The sequence below is a fragment of the Mercenaria mercenaria genome, chromosome 5 (assembly GCF_021730395.1).
Source record: "Mercenaria mercenaria strain notata chromosome 5, MADL_Memer_1, whole genome shotgun sequence".
Classification (NCBI taxonomy): Eukaryota; Metazoa; Mollusca; class Bivalvia; order Venerida; family Veneridae; genus Mercenaria; species Mercenaria mercenaria.
The window spans coordinates 21,206,794-21,234,037 of record NC_069365.1 but is presented as its reverse complement, the minus strand read 5'-3'; the positions used below and the strand labels follow the sequence as shown (position 1 = coordinate 21,234,037).

Genomic DNA, 27,244 nt, shown 5'->3' with positions numbered 1-27,244 from the left:
CTCGCAATGTTAATGTCGTTGCAGGTAGAGGATTTGTATTGCATGGTAAAACTTTTCTATCACGTTTATTCTTCATGTTTTAAACAGTTTATAACATATATTGTTTTATGTGCTAATGTTGATAGCTTGTAGCCAGTCAGACTAATAAAGTAATGATTAGGTGATTTCTCATATTGCAAAAAATGTTCTTCAGACACAACACTTGGCGGCGTCTTTGATGCTTGCATCAATGAATTTCCTTGTTCTTTTCTTGCATATAAGCTAATGTCTAGCATTAGCACCCTTAGACAGTGCTCTTTTTTTTTTCTTTTTTTTTTTTTTGAGAGCACTATAATAGAGTACTTGTATGTGCCAAAGGTATTTTTAGTAACACATTATTTTACATGCACTGAGTGACTGTTGTGTATATATTTTTAAAGTTTTAATAAAGAAGGTACATGATATTTATGTCTGAAAGTGTTAATAATGAAATTATAGCCATTTACTGATTTTGTATAATTGGTTTATTTTAATTCAATTAAAATATTTAATTCAAGCACACCCGACTTTAGCCCGGCTTGTTCTTCACTTCCTGGTTTCAGCCGGTAACCAAAATTTTATCTCCCGTTTTTTCATTGGTGATAGTTTTGTTTGTTACTTAAATTTTGATTGGGTATTTCTATCATCTTTAAAATAGGAACCGCGAAATGTAGCGTCACTTAGTTCTTAGTTGTTCAGCGTGTCACACTGATTTTCAATTAGTAGTTAAAAAGAACTATAACAAAGGAAATTGGATAAATCTGTGATATTTAAATAACATGTCAACATATGGAATAACAATATTATAAATTAGAGAAATTAAATAAACCCTTTAAGGGTTTATTGTATTAAAAATAACTTTTTCATTGGACTTTGTGAACAACAGTACATAAATTCGTCAATTTGACTTGTGCAAAAAAAAAAAATGTGGTGCAATATGTACACATTTGCATGTTAACATTGATTTGTCAAGGTTTCATCAAATTACTCTTCATAAAATTGCAACGGGATTGCGAAAGGGAGCAAAACTTAACTATAAACTGATGAACGAACAGGGGATATCGCTAGACACTAAAGATAACAGCGATAACAATGATGATCAGGTTGCTGAGGATACTAGAAAAGATTCGGTTTTCTCGCCGGTAAAATCTAAAACGCAAAAATCAAACGCATCTTCCGCAGAGGATGATGGGAAACACTCTTTACCCCAGGAGGTTGATTCGGACGAACAGGAAATCGAAAAATTGCAACGTGAGTTGGAAACTCTAGAAAAAGACGAAGCAAAACTCAAGAAAATTAAACAGAAAGAAGAATTACGCCAGAAAGTGGTGAGGAAAAGAGACGAGGTCAAGGCTCTAAGAGGTTTGGATATTTCTTCCAATAATTTAAAAACACAAACAACAACAACTTCTACAGATTCAGTTCAAAACAAGAACTTATCAGTTAAAAAAGATGAACTTGAATCTATAACTATAGCAGATTTAAGAAAGTCCAAATCCTTGAGAAAAAAGGCTTCTAAAGAGTTAAAAGATTTAGGCCTGCAAGTTTCATCGAGCGATTCAAGTTCGGATAGCTCGAGTTCGGACAGTTACTCAGATTCGGATGGTTCTACTGAAGATAACTCAAAAACACACGATGAATATAGTTCTAATTCATCCAAGTCGCATCATAAGAAACGTAAAAAACATAAACGTTCCAGTAAAAAATCTGGTATTACCATGAAATCGTCGGATAAGGTTAAATACAAACAAAAATACCCTCATGCACAATTGAGATATGAATTTGTAAACCAACATATTACCTTTCAAAATTTAGATTTAAACTTGTTTGTAGCAGGTGAATTAGAGATCATATCTGATCCATCCATCAAATCTGTAGAAAGAAATGGTAGAATAGCTCTTCTTAAGCGTATCATGTACTTGAATTCTACTTATGAATTTAAAACGCTCAAATCTTTTTATGCAGCAGTTTTGAGAGAAATTGAGCTAGGTACTAAAAATTGGGAAGATGATTTCACTTATTTAGAGTTAATTTTGTTGAACAAGAGTAGTAGCAAATCAGCTTCGCATCAGGGCGTCAGGGGCAGGAATAAAGGTTACATAAATCCCCCTTTTAAACAACAATCACCTGAAGAAGAGTCACCAGTTTGGTTTTGCTCTTTCTACCAACGTAACAAGTGTGACCATAAAAATAGTCACACAGTAGTAGTTAAAGGGAAACTCAGGTACGCACAACATTTTTGTGCTACTTGTTGGATTCAAGATAAGGTTAAGCTACAGCATCCGGAGAGTTCATCCTCTTGCCCACATATGTCAGCTTGACTTAAAAATTATACTGTCAATTTCAAAGACGAAGGGAAAACAGAAGATTTATTCATGCCAAGGTTTTGTTACAAAAATCAAGTTAGTACTACTCCAAAATTAGAAGTTGCGTGTAATCACAATCATACCTGTCTTATTTGTAACAGTTTAGTACCGATTTCAAACTATAATACATTACATGAAATGATAGATTTACATGAACAGGTTAAAAGTTCAGGCAAATTTAATTTCGAAGGTTGTCGTATCAGGGTTAATGATAAGATAAACACTGATTACATGAGAAAAACCTTGGAACAGTTTGATTATAAAGATTTATTGGTATGCGATCTTCTTGAATATGGGTTTCCTCTTGGAATTATAGGTCAAGAAAACGTGTTGCACAAATCAAAAGAAATATGGAAATACAAAAATTATAAAGGGGCAACTGAATTTCCGGATGCAATTAACAACTTTTTGAAAACAGAACTCAGTGAAAAAGCTATCATTGGTCCATTTAATTCAAATCCTTTTTACAGCAATATAGTCATTTCCCCGTTAAATACAGTTCCAAAGAAGTCGGTCACAGAGAGAAGAATAATTTTAGATTTAAGCAGTTCCAAACCTAACTCGGTTAATGACCATATAGATAAAGATTTCTACCTAGGTGAACAGGTTTCTTTATTGTACCCAAAGATAGACGATTTTATTAATTTAATTTTATCTAAAGGTCAAGGAGCATTAATGTTTAAAAAAGATCTGAGAAGGGCATATCGCCAAATAAGTATTTGTCCCTCTCAGTACAATCTAGTAGCCTTTGTCTGGAAGAAACATTTATTCTGTGATACGGTTTTGTCGATGGGTCTCAGAAGTGCAGCAGCTATTTGTCAAAGGGTTACCAATGCGATAGCATTTATTTTGTTCAATTTTAGAGTTTTTATTTTAAATTATTTGGATGACTTTGCAGGTGTTGAAAGACCAGAAAGAGCTCAATCAGCTTATTTACTTTTAGAAAAAGTCTTGTCTAAGTGTGGTATTGAAGAATCACCTAACAAAAGCTGTCCACCAACAACCACCATGTCCTTTTTAGGTGTTCTATTTGACACTATAAAAATGACAATGGAAATAACTCCGGAGAGATTAACAGAAATTCGTTATCTCGTTCACTCATGGTTGTTCAAGGATCAAGCTTCAATCAAAGAAGTTCAGTCATTACTTGGTAAATTGAATTTCATTGGAGCGTGTGTCAAGTCAAGTCGGGTTTTCATAAGTAGGTTGTTAAATTGGTTAAAACAATTGTATGTTATGGACAGTACAGACTCACACAATATTCCTCAAGAAGTTGAAAAGGACATTTTATTTTGGGATTCTTTTTTACCATTATTTAATGGTGTTTCTTTAATGTCATTGGGTAATTGGTCTTCTGCTGATGCGGTTTTTTCCTCTGATGCTTGTTTACAAGCTTGTGGCGGTTTTTGGAAAGGAAATTACTTTCATACCAAATTTCCAGAAAGTATTTTACAAAAACAGTTACACATAGGTGCTTTAGAGATGTTATCTGTAGTTGTTTGCCTTCACTTATGGGGAAAACACTTAAGACATCATAAAATTGTCATTTTGTGTGATAACTTGTCAGTATGCATCACTGTAAATACAGGTCGGTCAAAATGTCCATTTCTGCAAAGTTGTTTGAGAGAAATATGTTACATTGCTGCAATAAATGAGTTTGAAATCAGAGTTCAACATTTAAGCTCAGATGAGAATCGTATTGCAGATCATTTATCTAGATGGCATTTAAGCAGTTATCATGAGCAGGAATTTAGAAGACTGGTGAATGATTCAGAATTAAAGGAATGTCAGGTTCTGGAATCTGACTTCCAATTTATCAATAACTGGTGAAGTTGCATTTATTTGTTCACAATCAGTTCAAATAAGCAGTTTTCTAATTTGCAGTTTAAGCGGACAGGAGTACAGTTTTATTTTTAAATTTTCAGAGTCTCAATTGAATGTCTTGAAGCAAGATCTGAGAGCTACTAACAAGGCTGCTTACGCAGAAGGCTCCAGAAGAAATCTCAGAATTCAATGGAAGACATTTTTAATGTTTTGTTTATATTTTAAATTGTGTTTTCTCCCAGTGTCAACTATTACCCTTCAATTGTATGCTCAGTTTTTGAGCAGATCCTTTAGATCAGTAGATTCTATAAAGAATTATATCAGTGGCATCAAAACCATGCATCAGATGTTAGGTTGTGAAACCGATTATATCAACAACTTTCTACTAAATCTATCTCTAAAAGGTATTGCTAAGTTGAAACAGCATTCAGTTAAACAAGCTGAAGCTATTACACCCGTTATACTACAAAATATTTATTTAGTTTTAGACTTTTCTAAAGCAGATAATATCACTTATTGGTGTTTATTTCTGTTTGCCTTTTTTCTAATGGCCAGGAAATCAAATCTGGTCCCTACCGTTAAAAAGGATCTTATGAATCCAAAATTTTTACTAAGGAAAGATGTTGAAGTGTTAAATAATGAATTGTTGGTTTCTATGCACTGGACAAAGACCATTCAGGCAGGTGAAAGAATTCTGAGAACTCCTTTATCTTCTATTTCAGACTCCTGTTTATGTCCAGTAACAGCTTTCCGTAACATGGTTAAAGTCTTCCCAGCTGGAGATAATGCCCCTCTTTTCATTTTGACTTCTGGCAAAGTAGTTACTTATCAGTTGTTTCAAACTAATTTGAGATCTTGTATCCGTAAGATTGGTCTTAACCCAGCTGAATTTTCTACTCATTCCTTCAGAAGAGGTTTCGCTACTCTAGCCTTTCAAATGGAAATTCCGCCTGATCACATTCAACTCTTGGGAGACTGGCGCTCTGATGCATACAAAAGGTATATTCAATATTCGCTAGAGGACAAATTTAAAATTTCACGCTTTGTAGCTAATAACTTAAACAAGAAATATAGTACGTATATTAAAAACTCAGTTTGAGACACTGGCCAGTGGTATGTCACATTCAGGCATTTCATCCTAACGGAGTTATGTGTCTGTTGTCGGTTAGACGTTTTCACTTTCCGGACAGACTTTTCTGGTGTGGGCATATTAATGGTTCAGTTGTTTGAACACATTGAGTATAGTGTTTTTGATATGTTACTTTCACATATTACAGTACAGCCTTTTATCTGTTTTTATTCATAAACATATGCATAAAATTTTATTTATAAGTATATTAGGCTCATCGTATTATTGTACACAATATTTCTTTATTTATTGTTACAGACGTGCGACGTGTTTGCATTATGGGAGACTCTATTATTAAACATCTACCTTCAATTCAAGGCGTGTCTATATTTGCCTTTCCGGGGGCTACAATTGGCAAATTATCATTTCTGGTCGACTCCAGAGCAGTTCCACTTGCGGACTTCAATTTTGTGATAATTCATGTGGGAACTAACAATATTGCAAATGGTCATTCACTACAGCACATGTCTTCAGATTTCGCCAATTTGGTGGCTTCTATTCGCAAATGCAACAAGGATATTGCTATTATAGTTTCTTCTATCTTACCCAGACCGGTAGATCACTCACATTCTAAATCAACTGTTCAACAGTTCAATTTTCATTTACAGGATTATTTGGCTTCTGAGTTAAACTTCAAATTTATCAGGTCTTACAGACCCTTTTGTTTTAGAGGCGACATTAAACGTTTTTTATTCGCAAAGCGGGATGGTGGTTTACATCTAAACTCAGAAGGTTCAAATCATTTAAGATTCTTTTTCCTTAGAGTTATATCTACTTTGACATAAACTTTACTACGTCAATTAGGAAATCTAAACATACACAGTCAAACGTCTGTAACCTTCATAATTCTTTATGAATTAATGTGTTTATTTTTTTTTACAGGCTATTTTTATCTTATCTACGGTAAGGTAGGATCTTTTGTCATTCAACCCTATAATTTGTGTTGTGTTATTGCTGATTTTATTTTTTCTCTCTGCTTTGTATTTATAGTTTTTGCTGGGCTTGGCTGAGGGTTGGCGGGTATATCAGTATTCAACTGATTTATTAAATAATTTGTCTTCCCGTACTTAATTAATTGTATTGATTTGTCATCTTTACATGCTTTAGTGACACGTTTGCTGACATTAAATTCCAGTCTTTTTCAACTGTGGTTTCCTTATTTATTTGAGTCTAAAAATAGGGCTTTAATTGGTTTATTTTAATTCAATTAAAATATTTAATTCAAGCACACCCGACTTTAGCCCGGCTTGTTCTTCACTTCCTGGTTTCAGCCGGTAACCAAAATTTTATCTCGCGTTTTTTCATTGGTGATAGTTTTGTTTGTTACTTAAATTTTGATTGGGTATTTCTATCATCTTTAAAATAGGAACCGCGAAATGTAGCGTCACTTAGTTCTTAGTTGTTCAGCGTGTCACACTGATTTTCAATTACCCGCCCACCCATTTCCAATGCCCAATTTTTTTATTTATGTTGTGTTTAATTTGTCTGAAATGAAGACAGATGTACTTCAATGTGTTGTTTACACCTTTGTTTTGCTAGTGTTCATGTTGTGTTGCAGCTTTAATAGTGTATTTTAAGCAAAAGTACATTAGTTGTGCATGAGCTTTGTATGTATGCAATATGTTATTTATGTTTGCTAATTTATTTTGCTCTTTCTCCTATGCTTATGATTTGCTAGTATTCGTGTTGTGTTGCAGCTTTAATAGTGTAGTTTAAGCAAAAGTACATTAGTTGTGCATGAGCTTTGTATGTATGCAATATGTTATTTATGTTTGCTAATTTATTTTGCTCTTTCTCCTATGCTTATGAATGTTAATATTGAAACAAGCTTTTGTTTACATATTGTAGTGATAGTGAAATATCGAGTGCATTTATCAGTTTAAAATAGACTCTGATATGCATCTCACATGCACTAACATTCCAGTATTCATCACGTTAAATGTTATAGTGTTTGTATATTGATGTAGCTTGTGATAAAAGTGCAATTGACAGTTCACAAAGAGACTATCATGAATATTTCATTGATAGGTATACAAGGATCATTCAAGCACATGTGTGCTAGTGCGCAGTTGAACTTTTTATCTTTGTGTTTGTGCAAGAAGTGATATTGACACTTGAAATAGGCACAATTTGACTTTTCAGTGATGTTTGTGTCTATTCGAAATAGAAATATAATTATTAATTCTCATTGATATATGGGTGCAGTTTGATATAAATCACCTTATAGATGTGATGTTTCATAGCATTAGCATGTAATTGTATCATGATATATGTGTATGCGGGTATATCAGTATTCAACTGATTTATTAAATAATTTGTCTTCCCGTACTTAATTAATTGTATTGATTTGTCATCTTTACATGCTTTAGTGACACGTTTGCTGACATTAAATTCCAGTCTTTTTCAACTGTGGTTTCCTTATTCATTTGAGTCTAAAAATAGGGCTTTAATTCTGGTATTCTTTCTTTTACAAATACTATAAAAAAAGATTCATTATCATGTAACATAAATAATTGATAGAATTTTTAGCATCCAATGTTGTTGTTGTTGTTGATCTTGAAGTTTCCCCAGTTGATTTTGCAAGGCACCCAAGGGGTAATCCTTGGTAATTGGAGAAGACAATGAATGGGTTAATCCAACGAATAAATCACATTTATTTGCTTAGTTTTATATTTATGAAACTGGGATCTCTATGGCTAAATGGTTAAAGTGTCTGATTTCTAAGCACTTGCCCGTCAACAATGTAGGTTTGATCTTCATTCAGGTCATTGATTTCTTAAAGTGATGAAGTCATCCAGCTGGCTTACAGAAGGTCACTGGTTCTACCCAGTTGTCTGCCAGTGATGAAATAAGAGTACCTGAGGTCTTCCTCCACAATTCACCATATGACCTTGTGTCTGCGCAACATTAACATCACCTCTCCTCAAGATAAATTTGTATTAATTAGAATTATGTTTTCTCAGTTATAAACTACAAACACAATTAATAGCATTTGAATTACATGTATACTGAAAGAAAATGCTAAAGGGAAGTAATAAAAATTGTAAATGATGGATAAAGGGAAGTAATAAAAATTGTAAATGATGGATAAAGGGAAGTAATAAGAATTGTAAATGTTGTTGTGTAACTTTAATATATTGATTTTATAATAGATGAAGATTTATTTTTGTATATAATGACTTGAAAAATAGCATGTTATTTGAGATATTTTGTGAAAATACATTGTGCCAAACTGTATGTTTTGCTTTTATGTACTTGTCATTTGTCAATGAAACAGGTTGACATTTTCTTTAAAACTGACTATAGGAAAATGAAGAGGTCAGCTGGGGTCAGCCATGTACTAGTTTTGTCCCTTTGAATTGTCTGCTAAAGTGTGAAACAGAATATTCTAACACATGAAAAAATGTTATTGATATATTTTAAAAATTTGCAGACAAAATGTGTATTTGTTTGTTTCTTTTTGATAACTGATGAACTTAGAGGTGTATTTCTTGAATATTTGAGTTCTCCTTTCAAATTTAAACAAGAGTGCCAGAATGTCACAATATACGCCCGTCACAGCAAATTTCTTTACTCTAGCACCTGTATTTCCAAATGGAATTTTAATTTTGTGGTTGTTTAGTAATCATTGTAAGTCTTTTGTTTTTCTAAGTCCACAAAAAAACTCTTACCAGGTAGAGATACCTTAAAATACACCTAAAATGTGAAAGTAACATCTATGTTGTACCACAGAAAAGTGGTCTTGTTTTTTCCCTACGGTCAATTATAAAAAAGTTACTATATAAGTTATTTATAGTAACAACTAAGGAAAGGTAATCTTAAAAAAAAAAAAATTAAAAAAAAAAATTAAAAAAAAATTGTAAGTCCACACAAAAATCTTTACCAGGTAGAGATTGGTCAAAATACACCTCATAATTGGATGTAGCATGCATGTTGTACTACAGAAAAGTGGTCTCGATTTTTCCCTACGACTAGTAATGAAAAAGTTACAATATAAGCTATTTATAGTAACAACAAAGGGAAGTAATTCTAAAGAAGGGAACTGCGCATGACACTTCGTCTCATGATGGTGTATAATTGTGCCAAGTTACATCAAAATCCCTCTATGCATGAAGAAGAAATGCTTCGGACAGTCATTCTTGTATCTGACCTTTGGCCTCTAAGTGTGACCTTGACCTTAGACCTAGGGACCTGGTTCTTGCGCATGACACTCCATCTTGTGGTGGTGAACATTTGTGCCAAGTTATATCAAAATCCCTCCATGCATGAAGAAGAAATGCTCCTGACAAGGTTTTCTTTCTTGTATCCTTTGACCTCTTAGTGTGACCTTGACCTTAGACCTAGGGACCTGGTTCTTGCGCATGACACTCCGTCTCATGATGATGAACAATTGTGCTAACTTTCATCAAAATCCCTCTATGCATGAAGATTTTGTTTTTGTTTGTTTTGGGTTTAACGCCGTTCTTCAACAGTATTTCAGTCATGTAACGGCGGGCAGTTAACCTAACCAGTGTTCCTGGATTCTGTACCAGTACAAACCTGTTCTCCGCAAGTAACTGCCAACTTCCCCACATGAATCAGAGGTGGAAGACTAATGATTTCGGACACAATGTTGTTTATCAAATAGTCACGGAGAACATACGCCCCGCCCAAGGATCGAACTCACGACCCTGCAATCCGTAGACCAACGCTCTTACCTACTGAGCTAAGCGGGCGGGCTCCTATGCATGAAGAAGATATGCTCCGGACAAAGTTTTCATTCCTGTATCCTTTGACCTCTAAGTGTGACCTTGACCTTAGACCTAGGGACCTGGTTCTTGCGCATGACACTCCGTCTCATGATGATAAACAATTGTGCCAACTTTCATCAAAATCCCTCTATGCATGAAGAAGATATGCTCCGGACAAAGTCATACGTGAATTTGACCTTTGACCTCTAAGTGTGACCTTGACCTTAGACCTAGGGACCTGGTTCTTACGCATGACACTTTGTCTCATGATGGTGAACAACTGTGCCAAGTTTCATCAAAATCCCTCCATGCATGTAGAAGATATGCTCCGGACAAGGTCTGTGGACGCCGCCCGCCCGCCCGCCCATCCGCCTGCCAGGGGCGTTCCCATAATACGTCCCGTTTTTCAAACGGGCGTATAAAAAGTAGGTACTGTCTCTACATAATAACTAAGTGACCCAAGGGCAGGGCCTCTTTTAACCACAGGGGCATAATTTGAACAATTTTGGTAGAGGACTACTAGACAATGCATCATACCAAAATCAAAAGCCTAGGTCGTCTAGTTTCAGACAAGAAGATTTTTAAAGCTTTTTCCTATATAAGTCTATATAAAACTTGGGACCCCCAGGGCAGGGCCTCTTTTCACCCAAAGGGTACAATTTGAACAATTTTGGTTGAGGACCATAAGACAATGCTACAAACCAAATATCAAAGGTCTAAGTGTTGTGGTTTCAGACATGATGATTTTTAAACTTTTTTTCCTTATATAAGTCTATGTAAAACTTGGGACCACTGGGGCGGGGCCATATTTGACCCTAGGGGGATAATTTGAACAATCTTGGTAGAGGACCACTAGATGATGCTACATACCAAATATCAAAGCCCTAGGCCATGTGGTTTTGTACAAGAAAATTTTTCAAAGTTTTCCCTATATAAGTCTATATAAACCATGTGACCCCTGGGGCGGGGCCATATTTGACCCTAGGGGGATAATTTGAATAATTTTGGTAGAAAACCACTAGATGATGCTACACACCAGATATCAAAGCCCGAGGCCCTGTGGTTTTGGATTTAAAGATTTTTCTTTTCGGTTGCCATGGCAACTAGAGTTCTGCATGGAATTCAATTCTTTGAATAATTTTGAAAGGGGGCCACCAAAGGATCATTCCTGTGAAGTTTGGTGTAATTCTGCCCAGTGGTTTTCAAGAAGATTTTTTTTTTTAATTGTTGATAGACGACGCACGACAGACGACAGACATCAAGCGGTCACAATAGCTCACCTTGTCACTTCGTAACAGGTGAGCTAAAAAGTTTGTGAACACTCAAAAGACAGCAGTTGTGACTCAGTTTTTATGAAACTGAATCAGGGGTCATGTAGGTCAAAAACTAGGTCACCTGGTCAAATCTAAGGAAAAGCTTGTGAAAACTCTAGAGGTCGCAGTTGTGACCCAATCTTTATAAAACTTGGTCAGAATGTTTGTCTTGATGATCTCTAGGTCAAATTCAAAACTGGGTCATGTGGGGTCAAAAACTAGGTCAGTAGGCCAGATCAACTCTGGTGAGCAATATAGGGCCATCTTGTTTTATATAATAATTTTTATGTAATACTGCTTTACATGATCACTTTGGATAACATATCACTGACATGGAGAGACCAACCTTTAATATTGACAATTTTTGACCTACAGTACTCAAAATTCTCTAGAAAATATTGGAACTGAGTGTGAGATCTTTCAAGAAGAAAGCATGAAAATTTGTATTTAACTACTATGAAGTATGTTGAATCAAGAGTATTCTCTTCAAGAGTGAGGCAATACATAGATCTGACCTGTCATTATCAAACCAATAATACTGACCAATGAGATAATGCGTTATCCCTCGTTCCATTAACTTTGTTGCTAATTTATTTATTTTGTTGGGTTTAACGTCGCACCGACACAATTATAGGTCATATGGCAACTTTCCAGCTTTGATGGTAGAGGAAGACCCCAGGTGCCCCTCCATGCATTATTTTATCACAAGCGGGCACCCAGATAGAAACACCAACGTTCTGTAAGCCAGCTGGATAGCTTCCTCACTTGACGAATTCAACACACCGAGTGAGGCTCGAACCCACATCGATGAGGGGCAAGTGCTTTGATATCAGCGATCTTAACTACTTGGCCATGGAGGCCCCTTTTTGTTGCTAAAGCGCTATTGTGTCTCACAAGTTTACCATAACTAAGTACCTGTAGACTGTAGGGATGGGAAGGAATTCTGAAATCAATATTCGAATATCAGGTATTCCGTTTGTTTTAATGGAAGCTTTAAATTCTTATTAAGTGATTGGCAATACACAATGTATTCCTTTGTTTAAAGCGTGAATCATCGTATGTAATAAGACCTAAAAACGTTTGTTTCAGGTAATACAACCTTACCTAGTTAATCAGTCGACCCTACCCTTTTATTTCACGATTCTGTCAGTATAATCATGAACATATTTAACTAATTCAGTGTTTTAGCTTCAAAATGATACAAAATTTATCAAATAGATAGACCGTCGCAACTTTATCTAAAAATAGCAGGTCATCCCATTAAGCATATGTCTCGCTGTTGTATTACCGCCGCCACTGTGTAAAAATCAAGTAAGGCAGACTTAAACCTCCTTCAGCATGATCTTATGCATCAAACATATGTTATTTCTTGATTTTATTATAACCTACTTCAAAATTTATTTCAAATACGGTCGATTGCGTGTGAAAACCGATTCTGCGGACGGTGTGAAAAGTCGTACAAAATATTGTAAAAAAAAGATCAACAATATCTACACGTTTGGTATTGTTTTCGAAAAAAAAATCTAAAACTTGTTACATAAAACAGGTGCCAATTAAAATGAAAAAAGACAAGAGGGCCAAGATGGCCCTAGGTCGCTCACCTAAACACACCATAACAGTGTAAACATGTTTGACATAGTGATTTCATGGAAACAAATATTCTGACCAATTTTCATTAAGATTGGACCAAAAATGTAGTCTCTTGAAGTGCAAACAAGTATTTTCTTCAATTTAACATAATGACCTAGTTTTTAAGCCAATGTAACCTACATTCAAACTTGGCCTAGATTTGATCAAGGCAATCATTCTGACTAAATTTCATGAACCTCAATTGAAAAATACAGCCTCTATCGCATACAAAACCTTTTTCTTTGATTTGTCCAAGCGACCTAGTTTTTGATGCCAGATGACCCGTATTCAAAATTGACCTTAATTTCATCAAGGCTATCATTCTGACCAAATTTCATGAAGATCAATTGAAAAATACAGTCTCTATTGCATACACAAGGTTTTTTTTATTTGACCTAGTGACCTAGTTTTTAACCATAGATGACCCATATTCTAACTTGACCTAGATTTCATTAAGGCAATCATTCTGACTAAATTTTATTTATATCCAGTGTAAAATGCAGCCCCTATTGTGTACACAAGGTTTTTCTTTAATTTGACCGGGTGACCTAGTTTTTGACCCTAGATGACCCATATTCAAGTTCGACCTAGATTTCATCCAGACAAACATTCTGATCAAATTTCATGAAGATCCAGTGTAAAATGCAGCCCCTATTGCATACACAGGGTTCTTCTTTGATTTGACCTTGTGTCCTAGTTTTTGACCCCAGATGACCCATGTTCGTAACTGGCCTAGATTTCATCAAGGCAATCATTCTGACCAAATTTCATGAAGATCAATTGAAAAATACAGCATCTATCGCATACACAAGGTTTTTCTTTAATTTGACCTAGTGACCTAGTTTTTGATCCCAGATGACCCATTTTCGAACTCAGCCTAGATTTCATCAAGGTAATCATTCTGACAAAATTTCATGAAGATCAATTGAAAAATACATCCTCTATCGCATACACAAGGTTTTTCTTTGATTTGACCTAGTGACCTAGTTTTTGACCCGAGATGACCCATTTTCGAACTTGGCCTAGATTTTATCAAGGTTATCATTCTGACCAAATTTCATGAAGATCAGTTGAAAAATACAGCCTCTATTGCATACACAAGGTTTTTCTTTGATTTGACCTAGTGACCTAGTTTTTGACCCCAGATGACCCACTTTCAAACTCGGCCTAGATTTCATCAAGGTTATCATTCTGACCAAACTTCATGAAGATCAGTTGAAAAATACAGCCTCTATTGCATACACAAGCTAAATGTTGACGGACGACAGACAGACGAGAGACAGACAGACGACAGACGCCGGACATTGAGCGATCAGAAAAACTCACCTGAGCATTAATAAAAAGGTATCATATTTACGTCTAATACAAACCGTTAATCCAGCTAATTATGCACTGCATTTTACTTGTTAATTGGACATCATCATGTCAAACATGCATCTGACACATTTACGCCTGTTGCAAACTGTAAATCCATAAAAATGGCCCCTGTCAATTATGCATTGCTATTTTCTTGTTAATTGGACATCTTTTGATACGCGATAAACAAACATGACGGAACAAACGGTTTTGTTCTGTAGAATTAGCATGCTATATTGCCCAAAATCAATGATACTTAATATTTTGGAAAAAAAGAAATATACAGTAATTTACGAATATTCGAATTTGATTTTCATATTCGAATATTCGACCGATTTTTGAATATTCATTCCCATCCCTACTAGAATGTAAAGTTGTAAATAAAAAGAATTCTTTTTGTGTCTCTTTATGGCCCTGTGTGAAAAAGGAGATGCTTTGAACATGAAATATAAATCTGACATTTTGAAACAAAGCAGTCTGAAAGACAGCTAAATCCGCTTCCCCCACCCCCACCCCACTGTTACATATAGTGAAAAGGTTGATGGTATTGGGTGGAACCATTAAAGCACCACTGGGTTTCACAAGCTTACCATAACTAAGTACCTGTAGATTGTAAAGTTCTAAATAAAAAGAATTCTTTTTGGGTCTCTTTATGGCCCTGTGTGAAAAAGGAGATGCTTTGAACATGAAATATGAAATATAAATCTGACATTTTGAAACAAAGCAGTCTGAAAGACAGCTATCTTCCCTCTCCTGCCCCCCAAACCCACACACACCACTGTTACTATAGTGAAAAGGTTGATGGTATTGGGTGGAACCATTAAACATTTGAGTTGTGACCTTGACCTTAAGCTGGCAGGGGTGAATTTTGAATTCTGCACATTGTCTTGATAAGGGAAATATTACAGCCAAGTCATATCAAAATCCCTCAAGGGGTATAGGAGATACAGAGCAGACATAAAATGGAAGGCTCAAATCTTTGAACTTGAGCCAACATGGCTAACTCTTAAGTTCTGCAATCATCTTCAAGATGAGGTGATCAACTGGCTCAAGTTTCATGAAAATCCTTCAAGGGGTTTAGGAGATACAGGATGGACATAAAATGGAAGGCTCAAACATTTTAACCCGAGTTGTGACCTTGACCTTAAGCCAACATGGCTGACTCATGAGTTCTGCACATCGTCTTGATGAGGTAATCATTTGACCCAAATTTCTTGTAATTCCTTCAAGGTGTTTAGGAGATACAGAGCGCACACAAAATGAAAGGCTCAAACCTTTATCTTGAGTTGTGACCTTGACCTTTAGTCGACATGGCCGACTTATAAGTTCTGCATATCGTCTTGATAAGGTGATCATTTGACCCAAGTTTCATGAAAATCCTTCAACGGGTTTAGAAGACAAAAAATGGAAGGCTCAAACCTTTGACCTTGAGCCCAGAAGGCCGACTCATGAGACGATTGACAACATTCCTGCGCGGAGGTTGGGTGGGATGTATCATTATACTACTTTGATCGGAAACATTTTACTGCTAATGCTAATCTGTCAATTTGTTATTTTGTTTTCTCTCGTGGTGAGTTTTAATCACGAAATAAAGCGAATCTCATTTTATTTTTGAGCCAACAAAGATCAGTCATTATCATTTTAGCATTCAACAGTATGTTGCAATCACTGATTTTAAGTTTTCTTACTGACAGTAGTAAAAAACGAAAAAGATTGATGGAAAATGACAATTCCGTTGAGGTGGCTGAAGCTAAACGAACAAGGGTAGAACCCATTACACTAATGCCTGTTCCATCTCAAGCAAGAAGTCAGCATCAATCTGGTGGGTTCAGTCCTTCTTGGGAGAAGAAATTTACCTGACTGAGACAGGAATGTGATGGCATGCTTTGCTTGATATGTAGGAAGCATGCAAAAAGTAGGCGAAATGGGAATGAAATCTGGATTCATCTGTCATGTAAACGTGTCGGACTTTAATCAGTTACAGATCATGCAGCATCAACATGTCACAAATAAATCTGCTTATTAATGTATTATAAATATATTCTGTGTTTTTCCATTTTCATACATTTTGAAAAATTCTGGTTTTACTGCATTCTGTTATTTGTGTGTAAGAAAAATGGTGCAGGAGTCGTTCATTGGGAATCTTAAATGTATATACTAGTTACTCAAAGAAAACCTCCCACATACAGCCAAGAACAAATCTCTTAAATTTATGCAAGTGTCTTGGATTCAAATTTGTTGATGAGGCGTAAAAAAAAAAAATTGTTTGTTTCCGGTATCCCAACCTACCCTAAATTTTTGGCCGACCCTAAATGTTTTTATGGCCTTGGAGAATTTTTTTTTTTCAACTTTTTAACAAAAAGTCGCAAAACTTCACTTTTTATGCTTTAAACATGGCCAGTGATGTTAGAAATCAACTTATTGATGCTCTAAAGGCATAACCCCCTTATTTGTAATCATTTTTTGACACAAAAATAATTTCCGAAAAGTCTCCCTTAAAGGTCCATTACTAAGGGAAAGTGAGTTGGCAATTTTTTTCATAGCCAGTGCATAGACTTCTGCAAGACACTAAATAATGAAGATTGGCAGGTCAAAATTTACAGAAGGTCTTTGGAACTCAAAGAAATGTATGTGTATTATGTTGAAATTTCAATGAATCGACAGAATGACCCCCCAGGTCTTTTTAACTTTCTTCATACTTCATAGAAAAATAACTGTACATATACTGCGATTTATTTCGAATTTCCACATACCAACTTTCATTTTCCAATAAAATGAAATAGTTTCTGTGCTTTTTAAAAGAAATTAAAATGTTCACTTTCCTTAGTATTGGACCTTTAACAAGAGGACCATGATGGTCCTGAATCGCTCACCTTTTCCCACATGACCCAGTTTTGAGTATGACGTTGTTTTTTCTACTATTTGACATAGTGACCTAGTTTTTGAGCTCATGTGATCCAGTTTTGAACTTGACCTAGATATTATCAAGATAAAAATTCTGACAAATTTTCATGAAGATCCATTGAAAAATATGGCCTCTAGAGAGGTCACAAGGTTTTTCTATTATTTGACCTATTGACCTAGTTTTCGAAGGTACGTGACCCTGTTTTGAACTTTACCTAGATATTATCAAGGTAAACAGTCTCACTAATTTTCATGAAGATCTCATGAAAAATATGGCCTCTAGAGAGGTCACAAGGTTTTTCTATTTTTATACCTACTGGCCTAGTTTTTGACCGCATGTGACCCAGTTTCGAAACTGACCTAGATATCATCAAGGTGAACATTCAGATCAATTTTCATGAAGATCCATTGAAAAATATGGCCTCTAGAGAGGTCAAAATATTTTAATAATTTTAGACCTACTGACCTAGTTTTTGACCGCAGTTGACCCAGTTTCAAACTTGACCTAAATATCATCAAGATGAACATTCAGACCAACTTTCATACAGATCCCATGAAAAATATGGCCTCTAGGGAGGTCGCAAGGTTTTTTTATTATTTGACCTACTGACCTAGTTTTTTAAGGCATGAGACCCAGTTTCAAACTTGACCTAGATATCATCAAGGTGAACATTCTGACCAATTTTCATGAAGATCCATTCAAGGGTATGGCCTCTAGAGAGGTCACAACGTTTTTTCATTATTTGACCTACTGACCTACTTTTTGAAGGCACGTGACCCACTTTCGAACTTGACCTAGATATCATCAAGATGAACATTCTGACCAATTTTTATGGAGATCCATTCACAAGTATGGCCTCTAGAGAGGTCACAAGGTTTTTCTATTTTTAGACCTACTGACCTAGTTTTTGACTGCACATGACCCTGTTTCGAACTTGACCTAGATATCATCAAGATGAACATTCAGACCAATTTTCATACAGATCCCATGAAAAATATGGCCTTTAGAGAGGTCACAAGGTTTTTCTATTATTTGACCTACTGACCTAGTTTTTGAAGGCACGTGACCCACTTTCGAACTTGACCTAGACATCATCAAGATGAACATTCAGACCAACTTTCATACAGATCCCATGAAAAATATGGCCTCTAGAGAGGTCACAAGGTTTTTCTATTATTTGACCTACTGACCTAGTTTTTGAAGGCACGTGACCCACTTTCGAACTTGACCTAGATATCATCAAGGTGAACATTCTGACTAACTTTCATGAAGATCTCATGAAATATATGGCCTCTAGAGAGGTCACAAGGTTTTTCTATTTTTAGACCTACTGACCTAGTTTTTGACCGCACGTGACCCAGTTTCGAACTTGACCTAGATATCATCAAGATGAACATTCAGACCAACTTTCATACAGATCCCATGAAAAATATGGCCTTTAGAGAGGTTACAAGGTTTTTCTATTATCTGACCTACTGACCTAGTTTTTGATGGCACGTGACCCAGTTTCGAACTTGACCTAGATATCATCAATGTGAACGTTCTGACCAATTTTCATGAAGAAATTTTGAAATATATGGCCTCTAGAGAGGTCACAAGGTTTTTCTATTTTTAGACCTACTGACCTAGTTTTTGACCGCACGTGACCCAGTTTCGAACTTGACCTAGATATCATCAAGGTGAACATTCTGACCAATTTTCATGAAGATCTTGTGAAATATATGGCCTCTAGAGAGGTCACAAGGTTTTTCTATTTTTAGACCTACTGACCTAGTTTTTGAAGGCACGTGACCCAGTTTCGAACCTGACCTAGATATCATCAAGGTGAACATTCTGACCAATTTTCATAAAGATCCCACAAAAAATGTGATCTCTAGAGTGGTCACAAGCAAAAGTTTACGGACGGACGGACGCACGCACGAACGGACGGACGACGGACGACGGACGCTGCGTGATCACAAAAGCTCACCTTGTCACTATGTGACAGGTGAGCTAATAAAAAAAAAATTCCAAAAAAATAATTTTTTCTGACCTACCTACCCTAATTTTTTTGAGCATGTTACCGGAAACAAAGAATTTTTTTTTTAGGCCTGATGCAGACCTAGGAAATATCCTAAATGTACAACTGATTGAATCCTCTCTGAAATTCTGGAAATTTTGCTGGATGAAATAAAAACCTATTGTTGTCAGCGGCCAGGGCCCAGTTGTTTGAAACTTTAACAGGGATTTAAGCTAGGGTTAGTTTTCGACATTTTATCGATAGAAGACTTAGAAAAACAAATGTACCAGTTAAGAATTATGAAATTTGAAAATTCTTTACAAAGAAATCAAAACATCATACTAGTGTTTCCCACCAATACTAGTGGTTTGAATCAAAATTTAACCAGCAGTTAGTTTAACAGCCGGTTAAAGTTTCAAACAACTTGCCCCAGATCTGCCAAGGTATTTTGTATATTGTGTTATGAAACAACAGACAAGTATTGAAAGCCCCCCTGCTTAGCTCAGTAGGGAGAGCGTTGGTCTAAGGATCGCGGGGTCGCAAATTCGATCCCCAGGCGGGCTGTATGTTCTCCGTGATGATTTGATAAAAGACATTGTGTCTGACACCATTCGTCCTCCACCTCAAAATTCATGTGGGGAAGTTGGCAGTTACTTGTGGAGAACAGGTTTGTACTGGTACAGAATCCAGGAACACTGGTTAGGTTAACTGCCCGCCATTAAATGACTGAAATACTATTGAAAAACGGCGTTAAACCCAAAACAAAGAAAAAGCAACAAACATTGAGCTGCGTTCAATAAACGCTTGATGCCCCTGGTGGCATCCTTGTCGATACAAATTAACATAAGTCCAAAACAAGGTCAAGGTTAAACTGAGGTCAGGTGATGTTTGAAGATGAGGAATGGTCACATGTTACATCTGTATAAGTATCAATTCATTCTTGTAAGTGGTATTAATGCTAGACGAAACGGTCCCATTTGGTTAACCAAGAGATGGCCCATATAAAGCAACCTAAGTGGAAAATGAGGTCAAGGTCAAAGTCAAAATGAGGTCAGGTGATGTTTGAAGATGAAGAATGGTCACAGGTTACATCTGTATTAGTATCAATTCATTCTTGTAAGCGGTATTGATGCTAGACGAAACGGTCCCATTTGGTTAACCAGGAGATGGCCCATATAAAGCAACCTAATTCCGAAATGAGGTCAAGGTCAAGGTCAAACTGAGGTCAGGTGATGTCTGAAGATGAGGAATGGTCACAGGTTACATCTGCATTAGTATCAAGTCATTCTAGTAAGTGGTATTGATGCTAGACGAAACGGTCCCATTTGGTTAACCTCGTACGGACGGACGGACGAACAGACGGACGGACAGGACGATCACTATATGCCTCCCGCATCAGTAGATGCCGGGGGCATAAAAATAAGTATTGACAAAGGTCTTGTTATTCACTAAAGCTATTTGAAGGCTCATAAGGCCTTTGTTTAAAATGTTCTGTCATGACATGAAATACATTAATTTCTTATTAAATTAAATCTCTTACAAATACTTTTTTAAATATTTGTCAAAGGTTTGAATACCGGTATTGCTAATATACTAGAATGTTTTATTAAATCTACCGTCTCTTATTACCTCCCTTTATGACTCCCAGTTCATGTGAGATTTTAAAACTAACGATGTTAGTATGCATAATATCTATTTGGAAAGCTGTTTCATCTGTTTTTAAGATAAAGCATTAAGGCATTATGAAAGCACAATAGTTAATAAATTTTTCGAGGTAAAAGCTTTGCCTAACGGACAAGCAGATGAAATCACCAAATCTCTAGTGCAATTCTTTGAAGAGCACAGTTTCATTTGAAATAATCAGTGGGCTTTGGAAGTAATGGTGCCAGTGTTATGGTAGGGCGGCACAGGGGTGTGGCTACACAGATGAAAGAGAAGAGTACAATCATGGTGAACGTGCACTGCATAGCACACAGACTGGCTGTAGCAAGTACTTTCACTGCGAATTACTATCACAGCTTTCGTTCGAGCCTCACTTGGGGCGTTGAATTCTTCGTGTGAGGAAGGTCAGTGGTTCTACCCAGGTCAGGTGCCCGCTCGTGGTGAAATAATGCATGAAGGGGCACCTGGGGTCTTCCTCCACCATCAAAGTTGGTAAGTCGCCATATGACCTATAACTGTGTCGGTGCGATGTTAAACCCAGCAAAAAAAACACAGCTATTTCACTTCTACCAAAATTCTGCAGTTTGAATGGCAGGATTGAAATATATTGAGGTTTGTACATTTATTTTGTTATAGTTAACAATTTTTAAATTTTACGCATATAAATTGTATCATGTAATGCACACTGTTATTGCTGTTTGTTACCTTTTCAGGAGATACTGAACAGTCCAACTTTGAAGCTAAAAGAGGCCAAGTTAATTTGAGATGGTTGTCACACTGTGAGGCAAGTGAAAACATTGCATAGATGCTACAAGCCAGACATGATTAACCTTGACAGAGAGGCAAGTGAACAACATGATGCTGCAGCAAATGGGCTGTTAAAATTATTCAAATCTTATAATGGCATTGCAACAGTTAACATGTTGTCCGATGTACTACCTGTGTTGGCAATGCTGTCAAAGACGTTGGCAGGTAAAATATGTTACTTATTTCATGTTTTTATTTACAAAGTGTTACTTTGTTTTGAAAAGTTACACAAAAATGTCTTGCTTCATTTTACAGAAAGAAGATGTTGACATAACCTCAATCAAAATACAATTCACCAATGAAGAACTGCTGTCTTTGTATTCCAACCCAGGCCTTTTCTTACTTCATTAGACGAAGTTCTTAAGACTGAACTGGAGAATTTGAATATACCTTTTGATGAAGACAAGAAAGACAAATTTATGTCTAAGGTATGTGTCTAGATTTCGTTCATTCCAGTAATTTAGTTTTTTAAAAGGTTATCAAATAATATAACAAGAGGGTCACAATGACCCTGGATCGCTCACCTGAGTAACATCACCTACATGTTTCAAATGTAAAACTGATGCTAAAATATTAAAGAAGTAGGTTAGTTGGTAACATTCAAGGTCACTGAGTCAGTTTTAGGATTGGTGTGCAAACTGTATATGTCATCCAAATTTCAAGGCTGCATCTTAAAAAAAAAAAGGTCAGTAGGTGAAGGACAAGGTCAAGAGGTAATTATAATTAACAGTCTAGGAAATAATTAGTTTTTCCTTTATAAGTGACCCCCCAGGTAGAGGCCTCTTTTCACCCCAGGGGCATAATTTGAAAAATCTTGTTAGAGGACCACTAGACAATGTTACACACGAAGTCGTCGCCTGATTCTTATAGTGCTCTATCTCCAATTTTTAAAAAAATGAGATTTTTACATCATTTTTTTTGTCTCGCCGAGCCCTACCGTTCTGTAGAGAGTACATGTATGTTATTACGTCATAAACGAAGATTTTGCCTAATACTTTGCTCTATGTCCTCTGTTTGAATGTAAGCATAACAATTAAAATGCTCTATCTCCAGGACTTAGAGCATTGTAATTTTTAAAATTATTCTGACCAATCCTGCACTTAAACTAACATCACATGATCATTTTAGACTTTGTTAAGGAGTGCTCTATCTCCAGGTGATTTAATCGAAAGTTGCTCTAACTCCACTTTAACCAATAGATTGCGCAGTTACAGACATGTGATCGCAATAAAATATGGCGGAGAGGCATACTAGATGGAAGCATGCTTGATATAAATTTAATAAGAAGAATACTTTAAATTCTATTCCATATGCAAAGGTGAGATTACTTTTACATCTTACAAAGATTACTTTACCGTTTTATTACTTTATAATATAGAAACTATTTTTTCTCATTCTCAAACTGTAACTCCAGAAATACCACTTATTTATGCGATATGTGTAAACATATTTCTGAGTAATAATTTTGAAGTTACTATAGTGCATTATTGTCTATATAGAGAAGGAGAAATTTAACCATAAAAATTATGCTTGTTTACAAAATTACGAATAGCTGCAATCTAGGTTTGGGTAGTGGCTAGAGAACCAGAATCGGTTCCCTAGACAGCGAACTTATTCGTCCGGAACCAGTTCTCTAGCCAAACTACCGTGCATAGGCTAGGGAACCGGAATTTTATTTCTATGCAAAAAACTGTCTAAATTCACTTTGTTTCTTTTGGTAAGTATCATGTGCATGTTCTTCTCTTCATAAGTTAATTAATTTTACTATTTCAGCAAGCTATGCCCTTTTATTTATTTGTGTTTACTGTGTCTCCAGAAGTGTACTCGCCGCGTACTGTCCGCAATATTGGAATGATAAAATAAACTAGTACGAATGATGCGAAATCGTCGGCACTGGAGCCGAAATAAACTTTGATTTTAAACTTAAAAGGTATAAGACAATAAAAGAAATGATTAAAACAAATTAAGTAATTTCTGTTAATTAGAATTGGTTAACTATCTCTGAACGTGAAATGCCGGGGTGTTACAAACCAGTATTTAAAGTGATCAAAGAATATGTATGACCTTTTAAGGGCAATTAAATTAATTTGTTCATCTATAAACATGTAATGACGCAAATACAAACCAATGTTATTTTATATTTAAATAATTTAAACATAGTACATGTTTAAAGCAAATTTTAATAACATTTAAAAACTACAAAGTAGTCACGCACTTCATTTGTACTAGTTTATATCATTCCAATACGGCAGACACGGAATATATGCAGCGAGTACACTTTTGGACACAGAATCTTACATACTTATAAGCACATTGAACGCCGTCTATAATACAGAAATTAGGTTTCTTTTTCTCTTTTTTCAGACCAGGGTTTCTATCACTACCAGACTGTATACTCGTCGCCGTTTTTAGACATATAAATCTGAAAGAGTATTTGACGTCAGTCAGTCGTGTATGTCACAGATTTTACCGTATCATAGAGAACAGTGCAAGTCTGTTTAGTGATTTCAACTTACCCGGCGGGCTTTTTGTACTTTTAGCATATGTAAATGATGAGTTCTGCTCAACCCGGGGCTAGAGAGCGTGGACGGTAGCATGCATTTCCACTACCGTCCATGAACAGGCTCAATCAAACCGAGCCTACAACATTTTCATTTTTGTCGTGTTGATCGACCTGTGAAGTTTTCACTTTTCTCTATTTTACATTTTATATACGAGATATTGCTAAAGTCCTACGTCACTCTGGATTATGTAAGAGATTTTTTTATCCCACCTGGAACGCTCTTTCGATGCTCTGTAACTGACATTGACTTTATATTTTCAACATGTTTTAAGTTTGCTCCAAACCTCTATTTGATCGGACTAAATGATTTTCCTATTTCTACACTGTGTTTTTTGAGGTTTGCACCAAAAAAATATCAAGATTCTTCAACTGACAGGCTGTAATAATTATATGACTGTGACTTTCTGTTTTTGAAGGAATGCACTCAACTCAGTCAGCTATACTTATTGTTCGCGAACATACATTCAAGTACAGTTGTAGAAATAGTAAAGAACAAGCACCTGTCAGTTCTAGATGTGTCAGGAATAGAGTTTGATATTGAATGTTGTGACAAAGTGCTACAATCATTTTGTCAGATTATTTTGGCTTTCCATCTGTCTCTCAGTGTACCTGAGCATATCTTTCAAAAACATATTGAAGACATAAACATTGACTGCTTGTTTCATATCTGCAGAAGAGCACATAACGAGTAACAAAAAGTTCAGTTTGACTGAGGTTGTTAAGACTTTTACAAGATGAGGACATGTTATTTGAAAATGAGTGTGGAAGTGAAAGTGAACAGACAGATACAGATTTTAAGTGTAAGACTGAAACTGAACAAACACTTGCAGAGTTACAGTGTGAGACTTAAACGGAACAGACAGTAACGGAGTTACAGTGTGGAAATGAAAGTGAACAAATACTTATATATTTTCAGAGTGAAAGTATAGCGTGTATAAATTTAAAGTAATATAAAACAATTATTTTTTACAAGGAATAGGTATTACTGAAACATTTAGTCTTAAAGCTAATGTTATTTGTATTTTTATAATGTATAGTATTATGTTAAACGTTTTGCCAAAGATATGAAACATGGACTGCACGAAACTTTCTCCGTGTAATGCAAAGTTAGTTGTAATTCAGAAAGAACAGTTATGACTAAAAGATTCAAGATTTGTTTTTAATTGTTGCCAGAATACTGCTGTAATTCAGAAATTAAAGTTCAAACTATTTCTGTTGTTGTTTTACACAATACTTCATTGCTCTATACCATAATGGCGATAACGTATACACATTTATGAATAAAATTAATAATTGACAAATCAACATGTGGGACCAAGATGCATTAAGAACAGATACGAGTTTAGATATCCAAATGTGTCTGTGGTGTAGAAGTAGTTTTGGTAACCCTTAACGATTTGGAAAGCACGGTAAAGAGTTCAGTCCAAATCCTCTGACTTATAGACACTTGCCCCTCACCACCGTTCGAAACCTCGATGCTTGTGTGTAGAATTAGTTCTTCCGAGGAAGCCATCCATGTGACACATCAAAAGTCGGTACATCCACTCAGGTGTTTGCTTGTGCCAAATATTAGATCTAATGCTTCCACCGTGAATGGCTTGCAAGTCGCAAAATGGCTATAATTTTGTCAGTTTGGTGTTAATACAAGTAAAAACGAAACCGAATTATTCAGGAAATTCAAAATAAGTACAGTGACTGCCATTCTTGTATAAGAGTTCATTTGAAACTCCATGCTCTGTTTCAATAAAATAAATATTATTTTGCCATATGTCCAATTTTATAATATCGCAGTGCTCTATGTCCAGATAAAGCAATACTCTTCACACTTTTTTTTAGTTTTCTCGAAATTGCTCTATCTCCAAAGTGAAAATTGTGTAATTACAGAAAAATTAAAATGAATTGTGTTAAAAAAAAAACATTTATAGTTAGGATACACTAAATGCAAGGAACAAGTAGATATATTTTTTTCTTTTTTTCATTCATTTGGTGCTGTGTGCTTCCGAGAAATCTACCCTTACCTATTATCTTTTGTAGTCACAACAGTGCTGTGTGGCAGCTGTAAAAAGTTGCCCCGTACTATGTCTCAGTGTTGTTATAGATTTACTGATTCCTAGGAATCATTGAGCATTTATTTGTGCAGCTGTAGACTTATGGTTTAACGCCTTCTCAATTGGGTTGTGTTTTTGGTGCTCTGTGCTTCCGAGAAAACTACACTTACCTATTATCTTGAGAATATTCATTCTTGAAAACTCCAAAAACATGTATTTTCTTAACATTTTCTGATTGCGAGTGGTCATTTTTGAAACTGAAAATAGTGAAAACTCCTTAACAATAAACTTCACAACAACAAAAATTGAACAGTGTCAACCAAAACTGGAGGATTTCAATTTTGACTCTGTGGCCAACAAATGGAATTCAAAACCAAGGCATAAACATGTGCTATAAACTTGAAAAGAAATACTACAAAATGTTTTATTCCATTTTATAAGCTCAACTATATGAAGTATGGAGAGCTATCCTACTCCACCTGGCGTCGGCATCCGCGTTGGCGTCCGCTTTCTTCCGCGTCTGCACTTTAGTTAAAGTTTTGATGCACTTTCTCTTTATCTTTTTTATTACTTGATGGATTTACTTCAAAATCAAAATAGTTGTTCCTCATTATCACCTACATCATATGGCACAAGGGTCATAACTCTAGCACCAATATTTCATGAATTTTCCCCCCTTTTTACTTAGAATTTCAGGTGAAGTTTTGGTGCATTTTCACTTTATCTCAGTTATTATCCCCCCGCCAAAGGCGAAGGGGATATTAGAAATGCTCTCCGTCCGTGCGTGCGTGCGTGCGTCCGCAACGATCTTTGTCCGGAGCATAACTCCAAAAGTACTGGAGGGATTTTCTTCAAACTTCATACACTGATAGAACACATTGGGAGGAAGTGCAGT

The 27,244-nt window shown here is 35.7% G+C and overlaps 1 protein-coding gene across 5 annotated transcripts; it reads left to right on the top strand.

Moving 5' to 3' along the window:
- On the top strand, positions 1–25,511 carry LOC123556597 (uncharacterized). Of its 5 annotated transcripts, none has more exons than XM_045347437.2 (4): positions 1–1,380; positions 6,220–6,240; positions 21,645–21,903; positions 24,103–25,511. In XM_045347437.2, exons 1-3 carry the CDS (start codon positions 1,062–1,064, stop codon positions 21,734–21,736), a joined length of 432 nt encoding a protein of 143 aa, XP_045203372.2. In that variant the 5' UTR covers positions 1–1,061; the 3' UTR covers positions 21,737–21,903; positions 24,103–25,511. The 5 variants fall into 5 exon arrangements, with proteins under 5 accessions (XP_045203372.2, XP_045203371.2, XP_045203370.2 ...); XM_045347436.2 differs by having other exon boundaries at positions 6,220–6,245; XM_053542867.1 differs by lacking the exon at positions 1–1,380 and adding an exon at positions 4,182–5,207.
- The last annotated feature ends 1,733 nt before the right edge of the window (positions 25,512–27,244 follow it).